The 26344-nt window shown below is 36.0% G+C and overlaps 1 protein-coding gene across 1 annotated transcript in view; it reads left to right on the top strand.

Annotated features, from left to right (window-relative positions):
* LOC144380025 (transmembrane protein 135-like) overlaps window positions 1–25510 on the top strand; it is a 78823-nt gene extending 53313 nt beyond the window's left edge. The window contains exons 2-4 of the mRNA XM_078061396.1: window positions 10605–10646; window positions 22133–22279; window positions 25411–25510. Of these exons, the coding sequence (XP_077917522.1) occupies window positions 10605–10646; window positions 22133–22279; window positions 25411–25492 (271 nt within the window). The 3' untranslated portion in view covers window positions 25493–25510. The remainder of the gene's footprint in view (window positions 1–10604; window positions 10647–22132; window positions 22280–25410) is intronic.
* The last annotated feature ends 834 nt before the right edge of the window (window positions 25511–26344 follow it).

Genomic DNA, 26344 nt, shown 5'->3' with positions numbered 1-26344 from the left:
AAAAAAAAAAAAATGACCTATAAGATGAGCCATTGCCAACCCTTGTTTGACATGTAACATGAGCAAGAAAAAAAAAATGTTGAAAGCCATTGAAATTTTATTACGGCAACATAACCTCACCCAGTGGTTGTCCAACTTGAGCATGCATTAGAATCACGTGAAGATTCTGTTAAAAGGCGATTGTACAGGTTTTACACTGTTGGGCCCCTTAGAGTTTCTGAATTCAGTAGGTCTGGGGTGGGGACCAAGAATTTGCATTTCTAACAAGTTACCATCAGATGCTGAGGTGCTTCAGAGCCCGCACTTTGAGAACTCACCTTTCCTGATACAGCCCGTGAATTCATATTCCTGGATACTCTAATTACTTAATAAATATTACAGCAACAAAATGCGGACTACTTCCCAACTTCATTAATAAAGAAGTAAACTCTGTAAAATGCTCCTTTGATTTGTGGAATGTGGACACACAAAATGTCGTAAGAAACCCTAAATTTGGTAGAGTGGATTAGATAACCATGGAAATTACTATCATATTAGTCAGATTCAAATAAAAGGTGCTAAAAATATACAAAGAGCAAAGGGAATTTGAGAAAGAAACAGTCACATCTGATTGTGGGAGAAAATGCCATCCTGATGGACTTAGTAGGAATTCTCTCAAAAAAGGAGGGTAGTTAAAGAGGTCATTGCATATGGAAGGACCACGGATGACCAAAATGAGAGAGGTGAGAAAGTGTGAAATGCATCTGAACGTAACACTAATAGAGTTCGCTACTGAGAGACAGATAAAGGAGAGTCTCTTTCAGAAGTCCAGTTTCTAACTTGGTCTGTAATGAAACACAGTGAAGCTTCAGTTCAGTACTGTTTTTTGTATTCATGTTTACATTGAGGTGCTTTGGGAGTTTTTGTTGCTAAAGGTGGCAAATTAATACCAAGGGTAGGCCTTATGATTGTCCAGGAAGTCCTGGAGAGACTGCTGTGAATAATAGCTATTGTCGAAGAGGAAGTGGGTGAGAGAGGCCAGCATGGAGTCTTGACCAAAGGACACTCCCCAGTACGTCAGGTTTAGCTAGGAGACATGTGGAAGTGAGGAAATGGAAATTGGTTCCATGCGCTTCAGTCCTGTGTAAAGTCTTTGCATAGAACTAGTTGGAAGAGCATTGCTCTCTGTGTTCACATGTTTTGTGGTTTCTTTTCTATGGCCCAAGGTCCCACTGCTTCTCTGTGGTATTTCTCCTCCACAGGGAGACCTCAGCAGGCAGAAAGGGAGTTGACTGGGATGTAGAATGATTTTAGTGTTGTGTGAGGGTGTCTAGGAACAAACTGTTTTCAGGGAGATCACTTAACCTCTTTGGGCCTTGGTTTCTTAATTTGTAAAATATAATTCTCTCAGGTTCCAGTATTCCATTTTTCTAATACTTTCGGCCAACAAAATTCCGGTATGTGTTAACTTGCCCAATTTCTATTATACATACCACAAATTAAGTTCATAATCTTTGAGATGCATGAAGTACGCTGCAGTATTTGAAATAAATGTATTTCTTTTAGAGTTAGGATACTCTGTAGTGCTCAATCAGAAAATAGTTTTCTAAAAGCTTCCAAAATTTTGTTTTTACTCCATTACCTATAGATGGCGTATTTTATTTTTAGATTTGAACTTTGATACTGAATAAGCATAAACTTATGAAAAAGCATGGCCTAATGTTATAGTTTCAAATAGCTGCTTATTTTGTTCAGTATGAAAACCAATTGCCATTATTATTTTAATGACATAGATACCAACATGCATTTGAAAACAAATTAATGTTGATTCAAAGATTCTGTATAATTGAAAACATTTGTTTTAATCTTTTACAACCATTATGGGAGGGAGAAAAAATGAAAATACTTGCCAGTCTTGAAGTCTTTAAAAAATGGATTGGTTCAGAATTGTGGTTATAATTCTGTTTAATGTAAATAATTTGTGGCTATTGCAATGCCATGATCTTAAGGAACTTGCAAAGTTTTTCCTTGGATTTACATAAAACACCATTTTGATCTTAAATTTGGCTTTTGCCTCTAGTTAATTTGTCAGGTCTAAACACATGCCATTTCCTCAGCAACTGCAAACAGGCCTTTCATGTTAGGTCCAATACAACTCAAATCTACTCCTTTTACAAGTATTTTAAAGCTTGACTAGTATTGCTATTACTGTTTCATTTTGGGAGGGAAATTCATCCTAATTAGCATTTCTTTTAGAAACATTCTGTAGGTGATTCTTGGTTCATATTTAGGACACACCAGAAAAAGTGCACAATAATCATCTGGGGACTTACAAACACACTTGATTACCCGTAACTGCTGCCTGCTTCAGTAACGTCCCTTAGGTTCTTGAGAACAAAGCTAAACACCAATGTTCCATTCCATATGAAATAAAGTACTGTAAAATATTTGCCAGAATCAAAAATAACATTTTTGATGCTCTTGGAGAATTCACTTATATTTAAAGAAATCCAATTGAAAATTAGTTTGAAGATATATAATGTGTTCATGAAGCAAAGAAAATAATCGTCCTCAAATTTCTTGATTTGTTGCTATTCCGACTTTAGATTTTTGTATGAGGTTCTTAAGATAGGAACATAACATTAGTTATTTTGCTTTCTCATATACAGTGCCATATGCAGACTGAAACTGAGCTCTCTCAGTCTATTAGTCAAATAATATTAGATCTAAGAGAAAAAGTCTCTTGTGTGTATGTAAGCAATGTATGTATTTTAATTGAGCACCCCAAGTTCTGAGTAGTAAATTGAAATTGTTGATTTAAGCTATTGGAGCATGCTATGTGATTAAGACAGTGAAGTGTTTTGTTTGTTTGTTTGTTTTTTTAAACAAAACGAAAACAAAAGGCTGGAATTAATTCCATGTCGATCTTTTTTTGTTATTCTTATGATAAACAGGTGTCAACCAAAATTCTATAGTTGTTGATCAAGTTTCAGTTACTAATTTATAACTGAGTACTTAGATGAGTTTCTACACTTGAAAATGGATTAGGAAAATTAATTAGAAAAAGTGGTTTATTCTTTTATGTGAGTTTTCAAAACAAAATAAGAAAAATTTAACTTTAAGTTGAGTTCAACAAAGATGATGCAGATGGCCTCAAGAGCAGCCTAATCCCAGAACTTGCACATCCCTTGTGGAAACATTGACATTTTCATTAACATTAGGAAACCACCAAATACATTAATCCTGTCCAACTCTGCTGAATGGGCTAGACTTGGCATATATCTAGCCAGAAAAGGGAGCCAGAGAAATAAGAATATACCAGGGCTGCTCAGTCTCTAACATAAATATATTAATCAACTTATGGATATACTATAACCTTCCTTTTTTAGAAGTCAACTAGATTCAGGAATATGTCATTTTCAATGCTGTATTGGTTTAGGATATATGATTTTAAGATCTTCCAATGCTGTACTAAAACTTTTTTTTTTTTTTGAGAGAGAGAGAGAGAACGCATGCGAGTGTGCATGAGCGGGGGCGGGGGTGGGGTGGCTGGGAGGGTCAGAGGGCCAGAGAGAATTTTAAGCAGGCTCCATGCCCAGCGAGGAGCCTGCCCGCAGGCCTCGATCTCACAACCCTGATGACCCAAGCTGAAATCAAGAGTTGGATGCTTAACCCACTGAGCCACCCAGGGTGCCCAAGTGTATTAAAACATTTCAGTAAAATCATGGACTTTTTCTTTCATTTAAAAAAAAAAACTATATAAAATTGCATGAGTTTTCTTTATAATAAATACAACAATGAGTCACAAATTTGAAGCATTTAAATAGGCATTCTGGTTCCTTTTTTAACTTTCACATTAAACTTTTCAGTCATATTCACTCCAAATATATTTATGTTTTTAATACCAGTAATAATTAGACAAATCAAAACTTTGATTTTGATTCAGCTATTATCTGTAACTATTATTTATAATTAACTTTATATGTCATTCTTTTTATACCTTCTATATGCCTGAACTTTAAGCATTTTCTGTTTTAAATAATTTTGTTCACATATAATAATGTAACTTGTTTTTGATACTGAGTGACTTAGGTGATTACAATATAATCAACAGAATAGAATATTTTAAGGCTTATCAATGTACTCAACTATTTTAAATCTAATTCATCTCTATTTATTGCCAGTCTTTTAGCATTGTTAATTATGGTTTTGCATGTACTGCTTTTCTCAAATCAAATAATTTAAGAAGATAAATGAAGAAAAAGACTGGACAAAGAAATTTGAAGCTGAATTATAAATATAAAGCACGGTAGAGTAATTAAACTCTTGAGAAGCACTACTGATACAAGAAATTTTGTGTCATAACTTGTAGTCAAGGTTATAACTTTTAGTCAAGGTTATTTTTATTCTTATGAGAAACAAACACAGAGCTTTGCATATACCTTTTTTTTAATGGTCAGAGATGGCATATAATTTATCTTTCCCTTCCTCAAGAAATAAGCAATACAGTGTTTTCTGTGTATTAGCTGCCCAATAAAGAAATGACTGTTGAGCGAATAAAGATAGATGATGTAATATTTAATCAATATTTGAGTTTCCTTTTAATCAATTCAGTGATTAAAAATGGACAGAACTCTGAAATTGATACTTAATGCATGTTTCTTTCTTTCCTTCTTTTTTTAATCCTTGTAGTCACCTAATTATCCATGTTGATTGGGGATATAGTTTCTGAAAATTTTAATCTAAACTATCTACTTTAGTTAGTAATTTTACAAAACTTTTACAACACTGAAGTTGACTACTTTGAGTTTACATTCTCTGCCATTGTGGGGGTGAAATAGAGATGAATAATTTGCACTGTTTAATCTGTTCCTAAGTACCCAAGTATTGATGTTTTAAATGAAACTACACAATATATAAATATATACTTGTAAAAATTTTTTTAGTAATATATAAATAGAGAGTAAAAGGTTATGTTATTTTCATGCATCTTAACCCATTCGACTTCATTAGGTAGCCTACTATCAAGGGTTTCAGATATTTCTTTTTGACCACTTTTTCATATGTATATAAACAACATTTTTACGTTTTCTCATTAATTATATTTCAGCATTGATATTTAATATAGATAATAATGTAACATTTAATCATTATTGAGATTATATCTATAGAATTCCTTCTTTTATTTGATGGTGTTTCTTATCAGGTCTTTCTATAGCAGACTAATCCAATAGTTGGTCTTGTAATCTTAAAGTTAAAAAAGAAAAGGTTCCCTTTGAACCTTTGCAGGAATAAGTTCCACATCAGTAAGTATTACAAAACAATAAGCAAATGTAATAATATTAGTAGCAGGCCAGTAATCTCAAGGCAAATTCAGGGGGGTTTTTTGTATGGTTTTTAAAAAATTTTTTTATTCTCGGGGCGCCTGGGTGGCTCAGTTGGTTAAGCGACTGCCTTCGGCTCAGGTCATGATCCTGGAGGCCCGGGATCGAGTCCCACATCAGGCTCCCTGCTCAGCAGGGAGTCTGCTTCTCCCTCTGACCCTCCTCCCTCTCATGCTCTCTGTCTCTCATTGTCTCTCTCGCAAATAAATAAAATCTTAAAAAAAAAAAAAATTAAAAAAAAAATTTTTTTATTCTCGATGGTGAGATCAATTTTTTGTTTATGTTACTAGTGACAGAATAATTCATTCTATTTTTCTATTGTGATTTCTAATAACACTAGCAGTAAATAAAATGATAAAATAATTGGTAGAATTTCAGAATTAGAAGACATTCAGTCAGTCAATTATGAAGGTAATTTACTTCCAGGCTCTTGTTTAACAGACAACAAAATTGAACCCTAAAGTTAAATGATTTACTCCAGGTTGGTAGTGAAGTTATGACTGTGAATCATTCAAATCAGGAGTCTTTTCCACTGTAGCATGCACTGCCTTCAAGAAATATTTTAAAGATTTATTGAGTACTACATCTTTTATATTCCATTATGTTTACCAAATAAAAAAAGTGGGAAACAAAATAGTTTTCATTGTTTTCAGCTTAATAGAGACCATAATGATATAGCACATGTACATATCAGATTTTATGTTGGTGTCAAATGGTGGGGTGTTCTTAAAGATTTCATAACTGTATAGAATGATAGGAATGAACATCAGCTGTAATTAAAAGTCTAATATGACGATATTTACTTGTGGGAATTTAATGCAATGTAGCTAAGATTAACAACATTTCAAATGTCAGTAAATGTGTTTTTAAGGGAAAACATGCAAAAAATGATAAATCACCTCACAGAGCTACAAAATCTTCAAAAAATGGTTTACTAGTGACATCTGCTGGTGTAATTTGGTAATAAAAATAAAAGTATCTCCTGGAAATAATTTCATGGAAATTAAGCGTGAAACAAAGAATCTTTGTGGGCAAATTGTTTTGTTTTTTTTTTTTAACTATCATTGACACTTACAATTTAAAAAAAAAATTGTGTTTGTGGGTTCCCCCTCTCATTGGCATTTGACCAAGTATATTATTCTAATAACAGTATTAAACTTTATACTTTCTTCTCCACAGTGTATAATTCCAGCCTGAACCTCTCTAATAAGTTGTGTATCACCTAAGTTGTTTGATATGGTGCTGCACTTTTTCCTCCTCCTCTTTCCTGAACCTTGCACATAACCTTGCAAATGTAGAGATTCAGTAACTACGATTGACTCTTACTAGATATTTATGCCATTTATAGGCTAACTAATAGAAAAGTCTGTGTGTACATGAGTTATAGGCATTATATTTATGCACGCTCAAAAATAAAAATGAGACTTTGTATTAGAGAACAATTTCTTTAGGAAGAGAGATGACTTTGTTTTTTGTTTTTTTCCTATGGAACAGATTTTCTGCACTATAAAATAATAGAGAAATAAAATACACTCAGTCCCTGGGTATTTTCTCTATTGGCACTTATTTCCTAGATGATTGTACTGTGGATTTAAGTTCTACTTATAGATGAATCACCCCTCTTCCTTGACCCCCAAACCTGTACAGCAGCCACTTGTTTCATTAACATTTCCATTTGTAGGTAACAGTCATCTCAAACTTACCATGTCCGAAATAAAACTGATTTTCTCCTCAAACCTGTTCTTCCCGTAGTCTTCCTCACTTCAGTAAACGGACGTTTTATCCTTTTGCTTGCTCAAATCAAAAATATTTTAATAATTTGTAAATTTTCTCTTTCTCTTGTACCATCAAGGAATTCCACCAACTCTATTTTTGAAATACCTTTGGAGTCTTACCACTTTTCTCTACCTCTACCACTGAATGACCTAGTCAAGCCACAATCGTCTTTCCCCTCCTAATTCACCTCTTTGCTGGTTTTTTTTTTTTTTTAAAGATTTTATTCATTTGAGAGACAGAGAGAGACAGAGCACAAACAGAGGGAGAGGCAGAGGGAGAGGGAGAAGCAGACTCCCCGCTGAGCTGGGAGCTGGGGCTCCATCCCAGGACCTGAGATCATGACCTGAGCTGAAGGCAGATGCTTAACCGCCTGAGCCACCCAGGCACCCCTCGCCTCTTTGCTGTTAACCTTGCCTTCCTGTGGTTTGTTTTCCAATGAGCAACCAAAGATTATCTTAAAATTTAAGACAGGTCTTTGTCACTCTTCTGCTGAGGTTTTGTTTTGGTTTTTTTTTTACCATGCCTAAAGGGCCCTACCAAGAACTTTGGACCACTGCTTCCCTCCTCCACTGTGACTGTGACCTCCTTTCCTACCACGGCTTCCCTCCCCTCTTTTGTTCCAGCTACAGTAATCTACTTTGCTGTTCTCCTTCAGTGCCACGAAAACTCCTAGTCAGGAGCTTTGTGCTTGCTCTTCCTTCAATCAGATACTCTTCCCTCCATCCTGTAAGGCTTCTGATCACATCATCAAATTTCACCTTCTTGGAGAGGCCCTTCTGGATTACACTACCTAAGATAAGAAGGCCCGACCACATCTGTTTCTCCTCTTCCCCTGCGTCGTGTTTTGCCATAGCACTTATCACCACCAGATATATTTACTTGTTTTCCTCGTACCTTTCCCTGGCCCAGAATATCACCTGTATGGAAACAGAGATTCTGTATTGTCCGCTGTTACCTCCTTAGATCTGAAACTAGTGCTTACACATAGTAGGCATTCAGTCAGTATTTGTTGAGGAAATCAGTGAGCCTTTAGACGTGAATGTAGAAAGTAATTTGATTTGCATTATAATAACTGGATCTGTTAAATAGTGAGGCCCCTTCTAACGGGGTCTGTTCTGTATAAATCTTTCTGTGCATACCATACTTTTTACATTTAACTCAGATTACGATAGTGTTTCATAGTTAGGCTAAGGCTCAGACAATACTCTTGGTATCAAAATGCAGGGCGATATTATTATTTTAAAGATTCTTTTTAGGGGAATAATTACTTTTTTGTTCTTTTGACATAGACATCTGACCCTCAATTACATTAACAGACCTTATACACATGAATGGAAAGAAGAATAACCCCTTTTGAATTCAGGCTAAGACTTTATCAATATGAAGTGCTTCCCACAGGGTTCTGCTGAAAGAACCAAACTTCCATCATAATGAAATTGCAAATTCATTTGTACATGCCCTTTTTTATTTGAAAGCTACTTTTTGATGTTTGGTCTGCAATTAGATTTATTGTTTAAGGTCACAAATATGCAATCCTGACTAGACCAAGTTGTCAGAATCCTTTATCTATTCAGCATTGCACAAAGATAAATGGCTATCTCTTAACAATAGCATACCAAAGCCAAAATTTGTTCCCACTTGTATATAATCTTAATCAATCTGCTGCTTTCTGTTTTCCAGTCAGTAGACGCCTAGCCTAACCCGCTCACCACCCCACCTATCTAGAAATTGCCCAATTATGGGTTTTAAATTACTGAGAAACACTTCAGATGGAAAAAAGATAAGTTTAAGAATGTTAATGCTATCATTTTCTCATGCATATTTTTAGCTTAACATATGAATTCTTTTGCCTTTACCCTCATTCTGTGTGGGGTGAGTAATTATGTAGTATGTTAGCTAAATTCTGTGATTACATTTCTCACTGTTAACATGATCGCAAAGTAGATCATGTTTCTTAATTAAAATGAATTCTTAAGTGTTTTAAAAGATCTATGCACACGAATTAAATTCTTTTCTGAGATTCTGTGTGTCCCCCAGTAAAAATATCTACATTTAGACTTGTTCAGAAGGACTTCTTATATTTTTATGCATTTCCTTTGTGACCTTTCATATAAAAGGTATACTGAGAGAGTTGCCCAATTAGATTTGAGGCTGTACTTTTTATCCAAGAATATCCAGTGTCTAAAATTAACATACATTTGAGCATCATTGTATCACCAATCTCTATAGTTTCTCCAAAGGATTCTGATACTAAATATACAACAATTCTTTAGTAACTTGATCATACTTATAAAGCAGGCCATTAAGACTAGTATAGTAATGTCCCCATTTTAAAATCTTGTTTAAATATTTTTTGCAGATCTGAGAATCTTTTTTTAATTGTCATGCAGTTTGAACCTTCCCCCAGTTAAAAGGAATACACTATTTCAGAAGGAGGTATAAGAGAAAACCACAGTTTTTAAGTCAGAGGAACTTTTTTTTCCTGAATTCCGACTATTATTTATTTTGTGACCTCTTGGAAGTTGCCCGTTTTGGGGGAGGGGGCCTCTGCCCAGCTATAGAATAGAGAAATACTTATTCATAGAGGTGTGATATAATTAAATGAGACAACACATATAAAGTGCCCAAAACAATGCCCAGCAATAGTAAATACTCAATAAATATTATTTGAACTCCTGCCTCTGTGCCCTCCCCTTACCCCCACTCTGTTCCCGTTGCTATGTTATCCATTCTGATTGGGCTTACTCAAAAGTTAAAACTGTTGAACTAAACTTGAAGCCTTTTTGTGCCTGCCAGCTCTACATTGCTCTGCATTCACTGAATTAATAAGTAGGGAGAAGTCAGGACCTTGAATTGATCTATTCATAATACCCAGCAGGTGTATGTGGCCTTTTCTTCTCAACAATTTGCTCCCCCAGGGATTGGGTAAAATGAATATTCCACTCTGAGCCTTCATTTTAAGTCCACATGGAGCCCTTAGAAGATATACTTAAATCTCTCTTCCACCTGCAAATAGGAGAGTTGAGCCTTAAATTATGTTAATTTGACATAGGAAATTTTAATCATCCTGTGTAAGATGGCTTGCTTGTTTGTTGCATTTGTACTGCTCAGATCACTGTCCTAAAAGTTTCACCTTTTAAAAGTAATCTGTTTCAGGGGCGCCTGGGTGGCTCAGTCCTTAAGCATCTGCCTTCGGCTCAGGTCGATCCCAGGGTCCTGGGATTGAGCCCCACATCGGGCTCCCTGCTCGGCGGGAAGCCTGCTTCTCCCTCTCCCTCTCCCCCTGCTTGTGTTCCCTCTCTCGCTGTCTCTCTCTCTCTGTCAAATAAATAAATAAAATCTTTAAAAAAATTTAAAAATTTTAAAAATAAAAGTCATCTGTTTCAGAATAAATTTTAATAGCTACTTAATATACTACTTTATATCTCAAAAATTGTTACTTTATCATAATTTTTATTGTTTTAGGTGCAAAGATGGTTTGAAAGGATTTACATTCTCTGCTCTTAGGTAAGTAGTTTATTTACCTTATGTTAAGAGAGAATTTGCAAGTTAACTTTTTCAAAAAGTAATATTATTGCGCATAATTACAATAGATGTTTATCGACTCAGTTTTCTAGCCCAAAATAATTGCAGGAGTCACAGTCACTTTTACGATATTTTATTAAAAGAGTCTAATTTATTGGATTTCTTTCCCCCTAAAAATCAGTCAATCAACAACTGTTTTTGGAGGTGCCTGGGTGGCTCAGTCGTTAAGGGTCTGCCTTCAGCTCAGGTCGTGATCCCAGGGTTCTGGGATCAAGCCCCACATCGGGCTCCCTGCTCAGCGGGAAGCCTGCTTCTCCCTCTCCCACTCCCCCTGCTTGTGTTCCCTCTCTCACTGTGTCTCTCTCTGTCAAATGAATAAGTGAAATCTTTGAAAAAAAAAAATCAACAACTGCTTTTGGGACCTATTGTGTGCCTCATATCACTGGGTGTTAGGAAAGAATTAGAAGAACTCTCTCTTCAAGGAGCATTGGAAAAACAAAGCTACATGTGAATAATTACTGCAAAATTAAATACTGAATTGTGTGGTACCACATTATGGGCTTCATTAGGACAGGGCTCATGTCAGACACATTTTGAATCATAAGCTTCACTAGAGTCACTAGAATCTGCTTTTCACCCTGTATGCCATCTCTTGCCATAGTTATTGGCCGATAGTAGTAGATAGTGTAGAAAAGTTGGTTGGCAGCACTTCCATTGTATTTTACAGTTCACCAAGCATTTTCACATAGATTAGAAAATTTTCACAGCAGTTCTGTGAGATGGGTATTTTTATGCCCATGTGACGTGAGGCTTAGAATACTTAACTAATTTAATGTCACACAGTGACTGCATATACTTACTTGAAACCTAATGCTCTTCCAGTTTGTATTATAAATGTTGCCTCTTTTATTCTCCTAAGTACATATAGTAGATGCTTAGTGAAGATTAGGTGTGGAGTATTTATTATAAATATAGGAGGGAAAAATTAGGGTAGCCTTCGGTATGCTAGAAGATTTCATATGACTGTCTTTTTTAGGTTATTTTGAGGATCAAATGAGTTAATGCATGAAAAGTGTTTAGAACTGTGCATGGCACATAGTGCTCAAGAAATGTTGGCTATTACTGTTATTATTATTCTTATGGGGATAAGCCTTAAACTGCACTTGAAGGATAGCTTTAGAGAACTAGAAGGGAAGAGGAGGAACCTTCTGGGTAGAAGTGAATAATGTTAGCAAAAGTATGAAAATTATAAACATGAAATATGAGGTAAGAGTGGGAAAATCAACTTAATTGGTATGAAAAGCTTATTTTAGGGATCATAAGGTTTTGTGGGGTTTTTTGATTTTTTAAATGATGGTCAGAGCAGGGCCAGATTTTGGAAGACCTAAACAGAAAAAAAAGAAGACAAATTTGAATTTGATAAGATGGGCAGTAGAGAGCCACTAAAGGGTTTTGAGCAGGGTAGTTGACATTGTTTCAGAAAGATTAGTCTGGCCACAGTATTTGGGACAGACATTGTGAAAGAGAGAATCAGAAGGAAGAAAGATGAAGTGATAAGGACTGGGATTTGGCGACAGTGGAGGATTAAAGAGAAAGAGGCAAAGTTGAGACTGGTGTCGAAGGAAATGAAGACCTACTGATTGATATTTTCCTTCTTCCTCTTTCCCTCCAATCCTTGCTACGAGCCAAGTTTTGAAAACCTAAGTACATGAAAAAAGGTGCTATTAACAGAAAATCAGATGGTGTGCAAGGAAGCTAGTTTGGGAGGGGACAAATTGAGTCCCCTGTGTGAATAAGAGTATCTTTGGTTGTGGAAACTCTGTGGTAACAGTAACTAAGTCATAATACACAGCGGTAATTTTTTCATATTATATTTTTCATTGAAAGATCATGAAACATTTCAGAAAATAACTTTTTGTTGTTGTTGCATTGAATGTGAAGATTCTATGTTATGTCAAAAGTTTATAACAAAACCAAAAGTTGGTTTTCCTAAAGAGAAAACTTTGCCTTTTCCCGTGTCTCTCCATAGGCTCCCAGAATCCTTACAGAAACTCAAAATGTATCCGATATTTTTGTGTCTCTTCGTCAAATCCACTCAAAATAAGGGGCTGGATAACTATTTGCACTTAGAATTTACTCTGTATTATAGGAAAATATTCTGGAAAAAAATGGTTATTAATTCTTGCTAAGTTAGTAGAAGTTATGAGAACAGATAGAGTCAAGGATAGAGTCAAAGGCTGGGAACCAGTTCAGGAGCCTTATGGTATACCAAACCTGCATCAACATAGTTTAATACTTAGAAGTGTATAGGCAGCTTAGTGATTAAGAGCCCAGGCTTTAGAGTCAGACAGTTTTTTGGGTCCAAGTAATTGTTTTTGGATGTGGTCAAATGCTTTTTCATGCTAACTCTCACGGAAATGATGGCACCTACTTACTTCGTAGTGTTGCTATGAGGATTAAATGATTTAATCCTCTGTACTGTCCTGTCATATAGTAAATGTTCAGAAAATGCTCATTATTACTATATTTGATCATTCAGTATGTATTAAATTTTTACTATGTGCCAGTCCCTGGGGTGTAATAGCAAAAGATGTATAGAGTCTCACAGACCCACAGTTTAATGGGGGATGCAAACTACTAATAAGGTGCTTCTGCTATTGGGGACTCATTGGGCTTTGATAGCACAAGGGAAGGATTGCTAACTCACTGCAGCTTGGGGGGGGACAGTTTCTCCAAGGAAGTGACCTCTAATCTGAGATGGTCAGTCCTGGCCAAAAGAGAAACAGTGTTATGAACAGTGTGAGAGAGATGATTTTATCTGTTCTAACATAGTTTTTGTCTTGTTTATAAAGAACAGTAGTACAGACCTTGAACTCTCCATGCACACCCATGATTAAGAACCAAATTCTTTTGGAATAACAGCTACTGAGACTGCACAGCTGCCACCTTGTGACAATCTCATTACATGCCCTTTATGATTTAATAAGCTAGATATTTTACCAAGTTTGTCCGAATGAGATGGGATACAGTTGTTGATAGTAATAGCTTGTTTCACCTCTCTTTTCTGAGTGTTTACATTTTCTTATTCTATTTGTCATAGGTCCCATGTTCCAGAACCTTAGTGTAGTATTACTGATCCCTTGTTTTTGTCTGCATTTTATGGTATTTTCTGAAAGTTCAGCAGGTAGAGTTCTCTTAAGAAAGCTTAGTTATTCTTTATAAGAGCAATGACTCATAGTGAAGGTACAAACAGCAAAAATGGAAAACTAGTAAAGGATACTGATTGAATGATATCTAATGGTAGCAACTCTTTTTTTCTTTTCTTTTCTTTCTTTTCTTTCACATTGTCTGGGAAAAAAATACTCCAGTTTTGATGAGATAAGAATAGTGTCTTCTCCCAGATATTAGGTTTTTCAGAAGAGAAATAACTAGATTAGAATAATATTGAGTTTAAGGTTTTCTAATGAAATTATGTGAGAATGCATGGAATCGACCATTTTATGATTCTCAGTTTTTAGTTTCCTCCATTTCCCTGAATATCTTTATATGACCTAATATTGCATTGCAGCTATTTTATGACTCAAAGTGACATGAGATATAACTTTATACTGAAAAATGAGAACCTCATTCAATTGTAACTATTAGTAGAATTTAGACAAAAAAATAGAATTTTTTGATCAACTAGTAGACCCAAGTAAATATTTCACCTGCTTTTTTGTTTGAAAAAACTTCAAGGTGTGTAATATCTTTAAAAAGTGGTAACTTAAGTTAAAAGGGTGCATCATAAAAGTGTTATGCTGTATTTTACTTGGTTAATTTGATTTTAAAATACGTGCATTGTTGGGAAGCTCGGGAAGATGGTGGAGTAGCAGGACCCTAAGTTCACCCCATCCCATGTTGACAACTAGATATCACTCACATCGATGTAAATACGCTAGAGGGCAATCCAAAGATGGGCAGAACAAACTCCACAACTAAATGTAAAGAAGCTGCATCTGAGGGGGTGCCTGGGTGGCTCAGTCAGTTAAGTGTCTGCCTTCAGCTCAGGTCATCTCAGGGTCCTGGGATCAAGTGCCATGTCGGGCTCTCTGCTCAGTGGGGAGTTTGCTTCTCCCTCTCATTCTCCCTCTGTGCTTTCCCTCTCTCTTTTTCTCTCTCAAATAAATAAATGAACTCTTTAAAGAAAAAAAAAGCTGCATCTGAGAGGTTACCAAGGGTAGAAACAGTGGTTGGGAGCTGCCCACAAGAGGGAGGGAGCTACGGGTGTAGAGAGGGGAAAGAAAACAGTCTCTCACACTAGGGATCCCAAACCATAACATCTGGCTTTGAAAACCAGAGGGGCTGAATTCCATGAGTTTGTATAAATCACAGGATTTGGAGTCTGGAGCTTAAAAAGTCAGCTGACTCAGCACCGGGCAAGATGGGAGAGTGAGTGATAGCTGGATCCTGCCTTTAAAGATACAGCAGCCCATAGAGAGGCAACATAGAAATGACAGTTTGCATAGTGCCTGGGACAAACAAGAGGAAGATATGTTTATACTGATTTTGAGTGTGTTAGGGGACTTCTCTGGGAACAAAGGAGGTGGCAGGCACCATTTTCCTCCCCTGCTGCCCAGCATAAACACAGGGCCACCTGTGGGCAGCACTGCGCAGACACTTGCTACTTAACCTGCTAGCAGTGTGCCTTGCCCATGTGTTCTCCTGAGGACTGGCACACTCCAAGCATGCTGACCTCAGCCCTTAGCTCACCTGATGTCTTCTCAGAGCTCGCAGCCTGTGTCTCACTAACACCACAGAAAGCAAGCAAAGCCCACAACAGATACAGAGTCAATGAAGATGTCTGGACTGAAAGAAAAAGCGACTCAGACACAACACAAGCAACACAAACAGGAGATTCCCCTGAAGTGCCAGGTTCTGGTGAACAGGGGACACTATACTGCAGAGCAGTACAGGACCTGTTCTTCATGAAGCCATTACTTTCAAGAGCAGAAGGTGTAGCTGACTTTCCTAACAAAGAGAAACTGACACAGATAGACAAAATGAGGAAACAGAGGAATATGTCCCAAATGAAAAAACAGGACAAAATCACAGCAGGAGATTAAGTGAAACAGAAAAAAGTAAGATGTTTGATAAAGAATTTAAAGTAATGCTCATAAAGATAGTGGACTTCAGAAAAGGGTGGAGGACATCAGTGAAACTCTTGACAAAGAGATAAAAAATGGGTGCCTGGATGGCTCAGTCATTAAGTGCCTGCCTTCAGCTCAGGTCATGATCCCAGGGTCCTGGGATCGAGCCCTGCATCGGGCTCCCTGCTTGGCAGGAAGCCTGCTTCTCCCTCTCCCACTCCCCCTGCTTGTGTTCCCTCTCTTGCTGTGTCTCTCTCTGTCAAACAAATAAATAAATAAACTCTTTAAAAAAAAGAGAGAGATAAAAAATAACGTATCAGAGGTGAAGAACTCGATAAATGAAATTAAAAATACAATAGATGGAATAAATAAACAGTAGGCTACAGGAAGCAGAGGAGCCTGTAAGTGACCTGGAGGATAGAGTAATGGAAAGCAATCAAGCTGAACAGGTGAGAGACAAATAAATACTACATAATGAGAATAGACTTAGAAAATTCAGTGACTCCATCAAGCATAAGAGAGAAAGGGGGACAGAAAATGTATTTGAAGAAGTAATAGCTGAAAACTTCCCACATCATGGGAGGGAAACAGAGATCCTGATTCAGGGGCACAGAAATCCCCCTGTTAGGATTCAACCTAAGGAGGTACACACCAAGACACATAGTAATTAAAATGGTAAAAAATAGTGATAAACGAAGAATTTTATTTTATTTTATTTAAAGATTTTATTTATTTGACACAGAGAGAGAGATAGCGAGAGCAGGAACACAAGCAGGGGGAGTAGGAGAGGGAGAAGCAGGCTTCCCGCCAGGCAGGGAGCCCGATGTAGGGCTCAATCCCAGGATCCTGGGATCATGACCTGAGCCAAAGGCTGACACTTAACGACCGAGCCACCCAGGTGCGCCAGGAAAGAATTTTAAAGATTGTAAAAAAAAAAAAAAAAAAGATGGTTACATATACGGGAAACCCCATAAGGCTATCAGCTGATTTTTCAGCAGAAACGTTGCAGACCAGAAGGGACTGGTATGATATATTGAAAGTGCTCAAAGGGAAAAATTGGAAGCCAAGAATATTCTATCCAGCAAGGCTGTCATTCAGATTGGAAGGAATTTCCCAGACAAACAAAAGTTAAAAGAATTCATGACCACTAAACCAGCCCTACAAGAAATGCTAAGGGGGGCTTTGTAAGAGGAAAACAAAAATCATAAGTAAGAGTAAGAAAAAACAGGAAGTACAAAAACAACAAAAAAATAAGTATATCTATAAAAATCAGTCAAGAGAAGCACAAAATAAAAGGATGTAAAATATGATACCAAATATCTGAAATGTGGAGAGGAGAGGAGTAAAATTAAGCAACCATTAGCTGAACATAGACTGCTATATGCGGAAGATGTTATATATAAACCTAACGGTAACTACAAGTCAAAAACAGTAATAAATTGAATGAGATCTTGCCATTTGCAACGACGTGGATGGAACTGGAGGGTATTATGCTGAGCGAAATAAGTCAAACAGAGAAAGACATGTATCATATGACCTCACTGATATGAGGAATTCCTAATCTCAGGAAACAAACTGAGGGTTGCTGGAGTGGGGGGTGGGGTGGGAGGGATGGGGTGACTGGGTGATGGACACTGGGGAGGGTATGTGCTCTGGTAAGCGCTGTGAATTGTGCAAGACTGTTGAATCTCAGATCTGTACCTCTGAAACAAATAATGCAATATATGTTAAGAAAGAAAAAAAGAAGAAAAATGTAGCAGGAGGGGAAGAATGAAGGGGGAGAAATCGGAGGGGGAGAAGAACCATGAGAGACGATGGACTCTGAAAAACAAACTGAGGGTTCTAGAGGGGAGGGGGGTGGGAGGATGGGTTAGCCTGGTGATGGGTATTGAGGAGGGCACGTTCTGCATGGAGCACTGGGTGTTATGCACAAACAATGAATCATGGAACACTATATCTAAAACTAATGATGTAATGTATGGGTATTAACATAACAATAAAAAAATTAAAAAAAAAAACAGTAATAAATTAAAAAAAACAATAAGGAATCCAAATATTTTGCTAAAGAAAGCCAACAAATCATGAAAGAAGAGAGCAAGAGAAGAAAGGAACAGAGAGGAACTATCAAAATAACCATAAGTCAAGTAACAAAATGGCAATAAATACATACATATCAATAATTACTTTGAATGTACATGGACTAAATGCTCCAATCATGGCACATGATGACAGAATGGATAAAAAAGCAAGACCCATCTACATGCTGCCTGCCAGAAACTCATTTCAGACCTAAGGACATATGCAGACTGAAAGTGAAGGGATAGAGAAACATCTATCATGCAAATGGAAGTGAAAAGGTAGCCTGAGTAGCAAGTTATATCGACAAAATAGACTTTCATACAAGGACTGTAAAAAGGGACAAAGGACACTGTATGATCATAAACAATACAATCCAACAAGAAGATATAAAAATTGTAAATATTTATGAATCCAACTTGGGAGCACCCAAATAAATACATAAAGCAGTTAATAACAAACATAAAGAAAATGATCAATAGTAATACAATAATAGTAGGGTACTTCAACACTTCACTTACATCAATAGACAGATCATTCAAACAAAATCAACAAAGAAACAGTGGTTTTGAATGACATATTGGCCCAGATGGATCTAACAGATATAGTCAGAACATTCCATCCTAAGACAGCAGAATACACATTCTTTTCAAATGTACATGGAGCATTCTCCAGAATAGATCACATATTAGGCCACAAAACAAGTCTCAACAAATTCAGAAAAATTGAAGTTATAAAAATACATCTTTTCTGACCACAATGGTATGAAACTAGAAATCAAGCACAAGAAAAAACATGAAAAGCACATAAATACATGGAGGTTAAATAACATACTACTAAACAATGAATGAGTAAATCAAGAAATCAAAGAGGAAATAAAAAATACATGGAGAGAAATGAAAATGCAAACACAATAGTCCAAAATCTGGGATATAGCAAAAGCTGTTCTAAGAGGGAAGTTTATAGCAATATAGGCCTACCTCAAGAAGCAAGAAAAATCCTAAATAAACAACCAATCTAACCTTACATCTAAAGGAACTAGAGAAAGAACAACAAACAAAGCCACAAGCCAGTAGAAGGTAAGAAATAATAAAGATTAGAGCAGAAATAAAGTAGAAACTAAAAAAACAATAGAACAAATCAGTGAAACCAGGAGCCAGTTCTTTGAAAAATCAACAAAATCATAAGCCTTTAGCCAGATTCATAAAAAGAGAGAGAGGACTCAAGTAAATAAAATTAGAAATGAAAGGGGAGAAGTAACAACCGAAGCACAGAAATCAAAAAGATTGTAGGAGAATGTTAACCTATGTCCCAGCAAACAAAAGTCCAGGACCAGATGGTTTCACAAGGGGATTCTACCAAACATTTAAAGAAGAGTTAACACCTGTTCTCAAACTATTCCAAAAAATAGAAAAGGAAAACTTCTTAATTTATTCTATGAAGCCAACATTACCCTGATACCAAAGCTAGATAAAGACACTACAAAAAAAGAGAAATACAGGCCAATATCTCTTTCTGAACATAGATGCAAAAATTTTCAACAAAATACTAGCAAACTGAACCCAACAATACATTAAAAATTCATTCACCGGAATCAAGTGGAATTTATTCCTGGGGTGCAAGGGTGGTTCAGTATTCACAAGTCAATCAATGTGATTCATCACATCAATAAAAGAAGGAATAAAAACCAAATGATCATTTTAATGGATGCAGAAAAAGCATTTTAGAATATAAAACATCCATTCATGATAAAAACCCTCAGCAAAGTGGGATTAGAGGGAACACCTCAACATAATAAAAGCCATAAATGAAAAACCCACAGCTAACATAATATTCAATGGTGAAAAACTGAGAGCATTTCCCCTAAGGTCAGGAACAAGACAAGGATGTCCACTCTCACCACTCATATTTAACGTAGTACTGGAAGTCCTAGCCACAGTGATCAGAAAAGAGGAAGGAAGAAGTAAAACTTTATATGTGCAGATGACATGATACTATATATGGAAAACCTTAAAGACTCCACCAAAAAGCTATTAGAACTGATAAATGAATTCAGTAAGATTGCATGATACCAAATCAACATATAGAAATTCATGGTATTTTTATATACTAATAAGCAACAGAAAGAGAAATTAAGAAAGCAATTCCATTTACAATTGCACCAAAGGTAATAAAATATCTAAGAATAAACTTAACCAAGGAGGTGAAAGACTTGTGTAAAAATATATAAATTATCTTTTATCAATGTTTTATAGTTTATATTTTATATATATATATTATATATAGTTTATATATTTATAAACAATATTTATAAACATTGATAAAAGATGTTGCTGTTTCTACACAAACAAGTGGAAAGATAATCTGTGCTCATGGATTGGAAGAACAAATATTGTAAAAGTGTCCATACTACACAAATGTATACAATCTACAGATTTAATGTTATCCCTATCAAAATACCAACAACATTTTTCACAGAACTGGAACAAAGAATCCTAAAATTTGTATGGAACCACAAAGACCCCGAATAGCCAGAGCAATTTTGAAAAAGAAAAGCAAAGTTGGAGATGTCACAATTCCAGACTTCAACTTATACTACAAAGCTTTAGTAATCAAAACAAGCATGGTACTAGCACAAAAATAGGCACATAGATCAATGGAACAGAATAGAAAACCAGAGGTAAACTCACAATTATATGGTCAGTTAATCTTCGACAAAGCAGGAAAGAATATCCAGTGGGAAAAAGACAGCCTCTTCAACAAATGGTGTTGAGAAAAGTGGACAGCAACATGCAAAAGAATGAAACTGGCCCACTGGCTTACACCATACACAAAGCTAAATTCCAAATGGATTAAGGACCTAAATGTGAGACATAAAACCGTAAAAATCCTAGAAGAGAGCACAGGCAGTAACTTCTCTGATATCGGACATAGCAACTTTTTTCTAGATATGTCTCCTGAGGCAAGGGAAGCAAAAGCAAAAATAAAACTATTGGGACTACATCAAATAAAAAGCTTCTGCACAGCAAAGGTAATTCAACAAAACTAAAAGACGGCCTATGGGATGGGAAAAGATATTTGCAAATGACATATCTGATAAAGGGTTAGTATCCAGAATTATAAAGAACTTCTATAACTCGATGCCTAAAAAACAACTAATTCAATTTAAAAATGAGCAGACAAGATGAACGAACATTTCTCCAAAGAAGACATCCAGATGTCCAACGGACACATGAAAAGATACTCACCATCAGTGATCATCAGGGAACTGCAAAGCAAAACTGCAATGAGCTATCACCTCACACCTGGCAGAATGGCTAAAATCAACAACACAGGAAACAACAGGTGTTGGCAAGGATGTGGAGAAATAGGAACCCTCTTGCACTATTTGTGGGAATGCAAACTGATGCAGCCATGCTGGAAAACAGTATGGGGATTCCCCAGAAAGTTGAAAATGGAACTACCCTACAACCTAGTACTCACAGTACTGGGTATTTACCTAAAAAATACAGAAACACTAATTCACAGAGACACTACGTGTACCCTCTGTTTATTGCAGCATTATTTACAATAGCTAAATTATGGAAGCAGCCCAAGTGTCCATCAATAGGATAAAGAAGAGGTTTTATACACACACACATACACATATACACACAATGGAATATTGAGCCACAAAAAAGAATAAAATCTTGCCATTTGCAACAACATGGATGAGCTAAAGAGTATAATGCTAAGCAAAATAAGCCAGCTAGAGAAGGACAAATACCGTATTATTTTACTCATATGTGGAATTTAGGAAACAAAACAAATGAGCAAAGGAAAAAAAATGAGAGAGAGAGACAAACGAAGAAATAGACTCTTAACTACAGAGAACACACTGATGGTTACCAGAGGGTAGGTGGGTGGGGGATGGGTGAAATAGGTGAAGGAGATTAATAGTACACTTATCTTGATAAACACTGAATAATGTTGAGTCAGTGTATTATGCACCTGAAACTAATATAACACTGTATGTTAACTATGCTGGAACTAAAATAGAAAACTTAATAGAAGAATTTATTGCATTATTAAAGAAATGGCTGTCAGCATTTTCTTATAAAGGATAAGATTTTATTTAAATTTTGAAAAACATTATTTCAAATGATAAGGTACTCTCCAAAATGTATTTGTATATTAACAGAATCAGGTTGGGTTTTTTTTCCTTATTGTCTTTTTCCTTTTATTTTTTAAAGGTGAAAATGCCTCACATTGTGCTCTTTTCTTTAGGTTTATTGTAGGGAAGGAAGAAATTCCCACACATTCTTATTCACCAGAAGCAGCATATGCAAAAGTGGAACAAAAGACAGAGAAACATGAAGAAAAGCCAAGAAGATTGAATATAATTGCTCTAATCAGGAAACTTGTGGATTCAGTGTAAGTTTTTTATCTTGATATTTAGCACACTGTGTTACTGTTTTATATGATATTTGTACTTTGCCAAGGTGTTTTATTTTCTTTTCAGTAATGATATACATATATATCATATCTATCTTTTTTTTTTTTTTTTTTTTTTTTTTTTTACCAGAAACAGTGCATAGAGTTTTATAAAAGGCACATAATGGCAAGTCAGTGTTATTTATTATTTTTGTCTGGACTATAGACCAACATATGCCTTTAGAATAGATTTATATGAACTTGTAATCGTTTTCTATGTCAAACTAGACACAGTTGTAGGAGGCTAGAATGGGGAACTTTAGGAAACAGGTTAATATGTGCTAATCAAATATTCCAAATGAGGAAAGGAGAAAGAAAAGTTCTGGGGCACATTCAAGAAGATAGAGGAATAATAAGGAGCAAACCTTACATAAATGTTTTTTGTAAGAGTAGAAATTTTCAGGGCTTTGGAAATGGAATAAAACATCTTTATTTGTATATTATACAAAGAAGTCTGAATTTCATACAAATAGTATTTGGTTTTTTTTGGTTTTTTTTTTTAACTTTGTCCTTTTTTTGTTGTTGTTATGTTAGTCACCATACAATACATCATTAGTTTTTGATGTAGTGATCCACGATCCATTGTTTTCATATAACATCTAGAGCTCCACGCAATATGTGCCCTCCTTAATACCCATCACTGGGCTATTTCAAGTATAGGAATTATACTTCTATATAATATTAAAATACATCTATAATTAATAGAAAATTTAGTGATTTAAAATTAGAACATCAGTTAATAAAAATAATCTTTGTAGTGATATTTTAGAGAGTGTTGAATGAATAGCCAATATAGAAAGTTAGGGATCAGTTATGGGAAGCTGAAGCCAATAAATCAGACCTTAGACTCTCATTTCACCCCTGCTGGCTTTGTGACTTTGGGCAAGTGATTTAACCACTCTGGACCCTAAAGTCCTCATCTGTTAACTTGGGTTAATGATCTCTGTTATGGAGTGTTGCGTCCATTAAATGAAATAACATGTGAGTTGCCTCACGTACATGAGCACAGAGTAGGTGCTCAAAATTTTTACTGTATTTAAAGACTTTGTCTTCATTTTAGTATACAGCACATACAGAAGGTAAGAGGGAGGGAAGGAATAACAGATGGCAGGAATAATTGTGGTAGTAAACTTTTTAAAAAAATTTATGTATATCCTTTTTTTTATCATGATAAGTGCACTCCTTAATCCCCATCACCTGTTTCACCCATATCCCTAACTACCTCCCCTCTGATAATCAGCAGTTTGTTCTCTGTAGTTAAGAGTCTGTTTCTTGATTAGTTTCTCTCTTTTTTTTTCCCTTTGCTCATTTGTTTCCTAAATTCCACATATGAGTAATACGGTTGAATATTACTGTGTGTGTGTGTGTGTGTGTGTGTGTGTGTGTGTGTGTGTATACCACCTCTTCTTTATCCATTCATTGATTGAAATGGGCTGCTTCCATAATTTGGCTATTGTAAATAATGTTGCAATAAACATAGAGATGCATATGTCCGTTTGAATTAGTGTTTTGTAATTTTTGGGTAAATAGCCACTAGTGAGATTGGTAATGAACTTCTTAATTCTTAAGCAAGTTCAAAATAGTTACTGATCACCTGAGTGAAGAAAAGAGACAAGGAATCCCTATTCATGGAAATCATGTCACCATGAATCAGAGGGGAATGCGGAGACGGGAATGCAGAGAATGTATTATGTGGGTGAATGATGCCTTGGGTATCAGAACTAATCAGGTCATGGCAGAACTTGTCAGACTTGCCTCCGTGAGTCCACTGCTGTGGAAGCAGATGCAGGGTAATACATAAGCAGAGCAGATAAGACAGGAGATGGGGAGTCCAGGTTTTGAGAAGTTTTAATAACAGACTGAGGGAAGATTAAATGACAGTATAGCTGATACCAGAATTGAACTTCACTAGCAAAGAGAGTTTAACGATTTCTGTGTAGTTCCAGTAGCACTGGCTGAGGAATGCCTTTGAAGAGGACACTTAGAAGTATGAAGAGTGATGGTTTACACATGGCCACCCCTCTCTGATTTACCTCTTTTAGGTCCCAGCTTTAATCCTTCAACTTCACATGGCCAGATATGTCCCATCATCCTGATGACATAAGGGCTACGGGCAGCAGGAATCCCTGCCGTCCCCCTTGTCTGTGAAGGGCTACACGTATATGCCAGCTGTGGTGCAGAATTGGATTTCCGAAAGGGTTTTGCTAATCAGTTTGCAAATGGAATTAAAGAGGTGTGGAGCCAGAATATCACTCTACACATTATTGTTACAAACAAGAAACTTAATGTGTTCCAACCATGAGATAATTAATTAACTGCAGTCTGCAAGAATTACAAAGACTACTCATTTTGGAACATGAACACTTCATAGAGAAAGGGGGAGAGCCAGACCCCTGTTAGATATTTTACTTACTTTTTTACGCCTCAATATAGTCCTGGAGTCAGCATACCAAATAATTAAAAATCTATGTGTCTTGAACAGTAGCCCCCCCAGCAGAAACATTTACTAAACATCAGAGGACCAAGTGGTTTGCATTTAAATCACAAATAACCTACTTTTGAATTCCCACATGATCTATTACTCTATTTATTTTAAAAACTGAATTTTGAATTCTAATACCGTATCATGTTTCTTTTCCAGATGTTTTCTCTCAAATATAATTAAGTATAAATTCCTGTAACCTGAGCACTTTCTCATTATGATTGTTGCTCAAGTACTGACTTCATGGGTGACTTATGACCGTTATACTCTACAGTAAGCAACTTAAAGCTTTGGCAGAGTATAGAGATAATGTATTACATATTTTTCATATTTAGTCACAAATATTTACCAATGTTTTTTCTGTTCTGCATTTAAGTATTTTGATTGCAGTCACATATTTTATGCACTGAGTCAAATGGTGAACTGAAAAGAAAAAAAAAATCTGTTATCTTTGCTTTTTTATGTCCTAAGAAACCAAAAGATGCATGCATTTAGAAACAAGTAGGTAATGTTTTCTGCTTTTTTGGTTAGAGAGTGTTAAGCACATCTACACACATACACATCATTTATTATTTTTGTCTTATTTCAGATGTAAGCATGGACCAAGGCATAGGTGTTGCAAACACTATGAAGATAATTGCATCTCTTATTGCATTAAAGTAAGTATATAAAAGTATCACTGTTAGCCATGGGGAATATATATAGAAATAACTTTTTAAAGATTGTATTTATTTGAGAGAGAGAAAAAACATGAGTGGGGAGGGGCAGAGGGAGAGGGACAAGTAGACTCCCCACTGAGCACAGAGCCAGATGCTGGGCTTAAGCCAGGACCTGAGATCATGATCTGAGCCAAAGTCAGACACTCAACTGGCTGAGCCACCCAGGCGTGCCCCATATAGAAATAACTTTTGAATTAAAGCATGATTTCAAAGTAAATGGAAAAATAGTAATTGCTATCATTCTTTGCATTTGACTTGAAGAATGAGAAATTTGTGAAAAATAGATAACAATTTAGCTTTTAGTATTCATTTACCAGATCCTTGGTTAATTAATTTTAAAATTCGCTTATTTAAAAGTTAGTGAAGGGGTGCCTGTGTGACTCAGTCGGTTAAGTGTCTGCCTTCAGCTCAGGTCATGATCCCAGGGTCCTGGGATCAAGCCCCGTTTCGGGCTCCCTGCTCAGGGGGAGTCTGCTTCTTGCCCTTCCTCTCCCTCTGCCCCCTCCCCTGCTCATGTTCTCTCTTTCTGTCTCAAATAAATAAAATTGTATAAAAAAATCAGTGTAAAACTTTTAAAGTAGAAGAGAAGGTGAAGCAACAACAGCAAAAAAGACAGAAAAATAAAGTTATTAAAATTTATATGTTGTAATGTGTTCTCATTAGAATGCGTGCTAGAACAAGGTCCCTGGGGTATGCTGTCTACTAGTGGATCAGCAGTCATACACATACCCTGTGCGCAATCTGATACAGTGGCATTTGGTGTTGGACTTGTAAAGCTGTTACATTTTTGAAGGCATGGAGGTT

The sequence above is a fragment of the Halichoerus grypus genome, chromosome 14 (assembly GCF_964656455.1).
Source record: "Halichoerus grypus chromosome 14, mHalGry1.hap1.1, whole genome shotgun sequence".
In the NCBI taxonomy this organism is placed as follows: Eukaryota; Metazoa; Chordata; class Mammalia; order Carnivora; family Phocidae; genus Halichoerus; species Halichoerus grypus.
The sequence above is the reverse complement of the archived record's forward strand: the minus strand, read 5'-3'. Positions and strand labels throughout refer to the sequence as shown.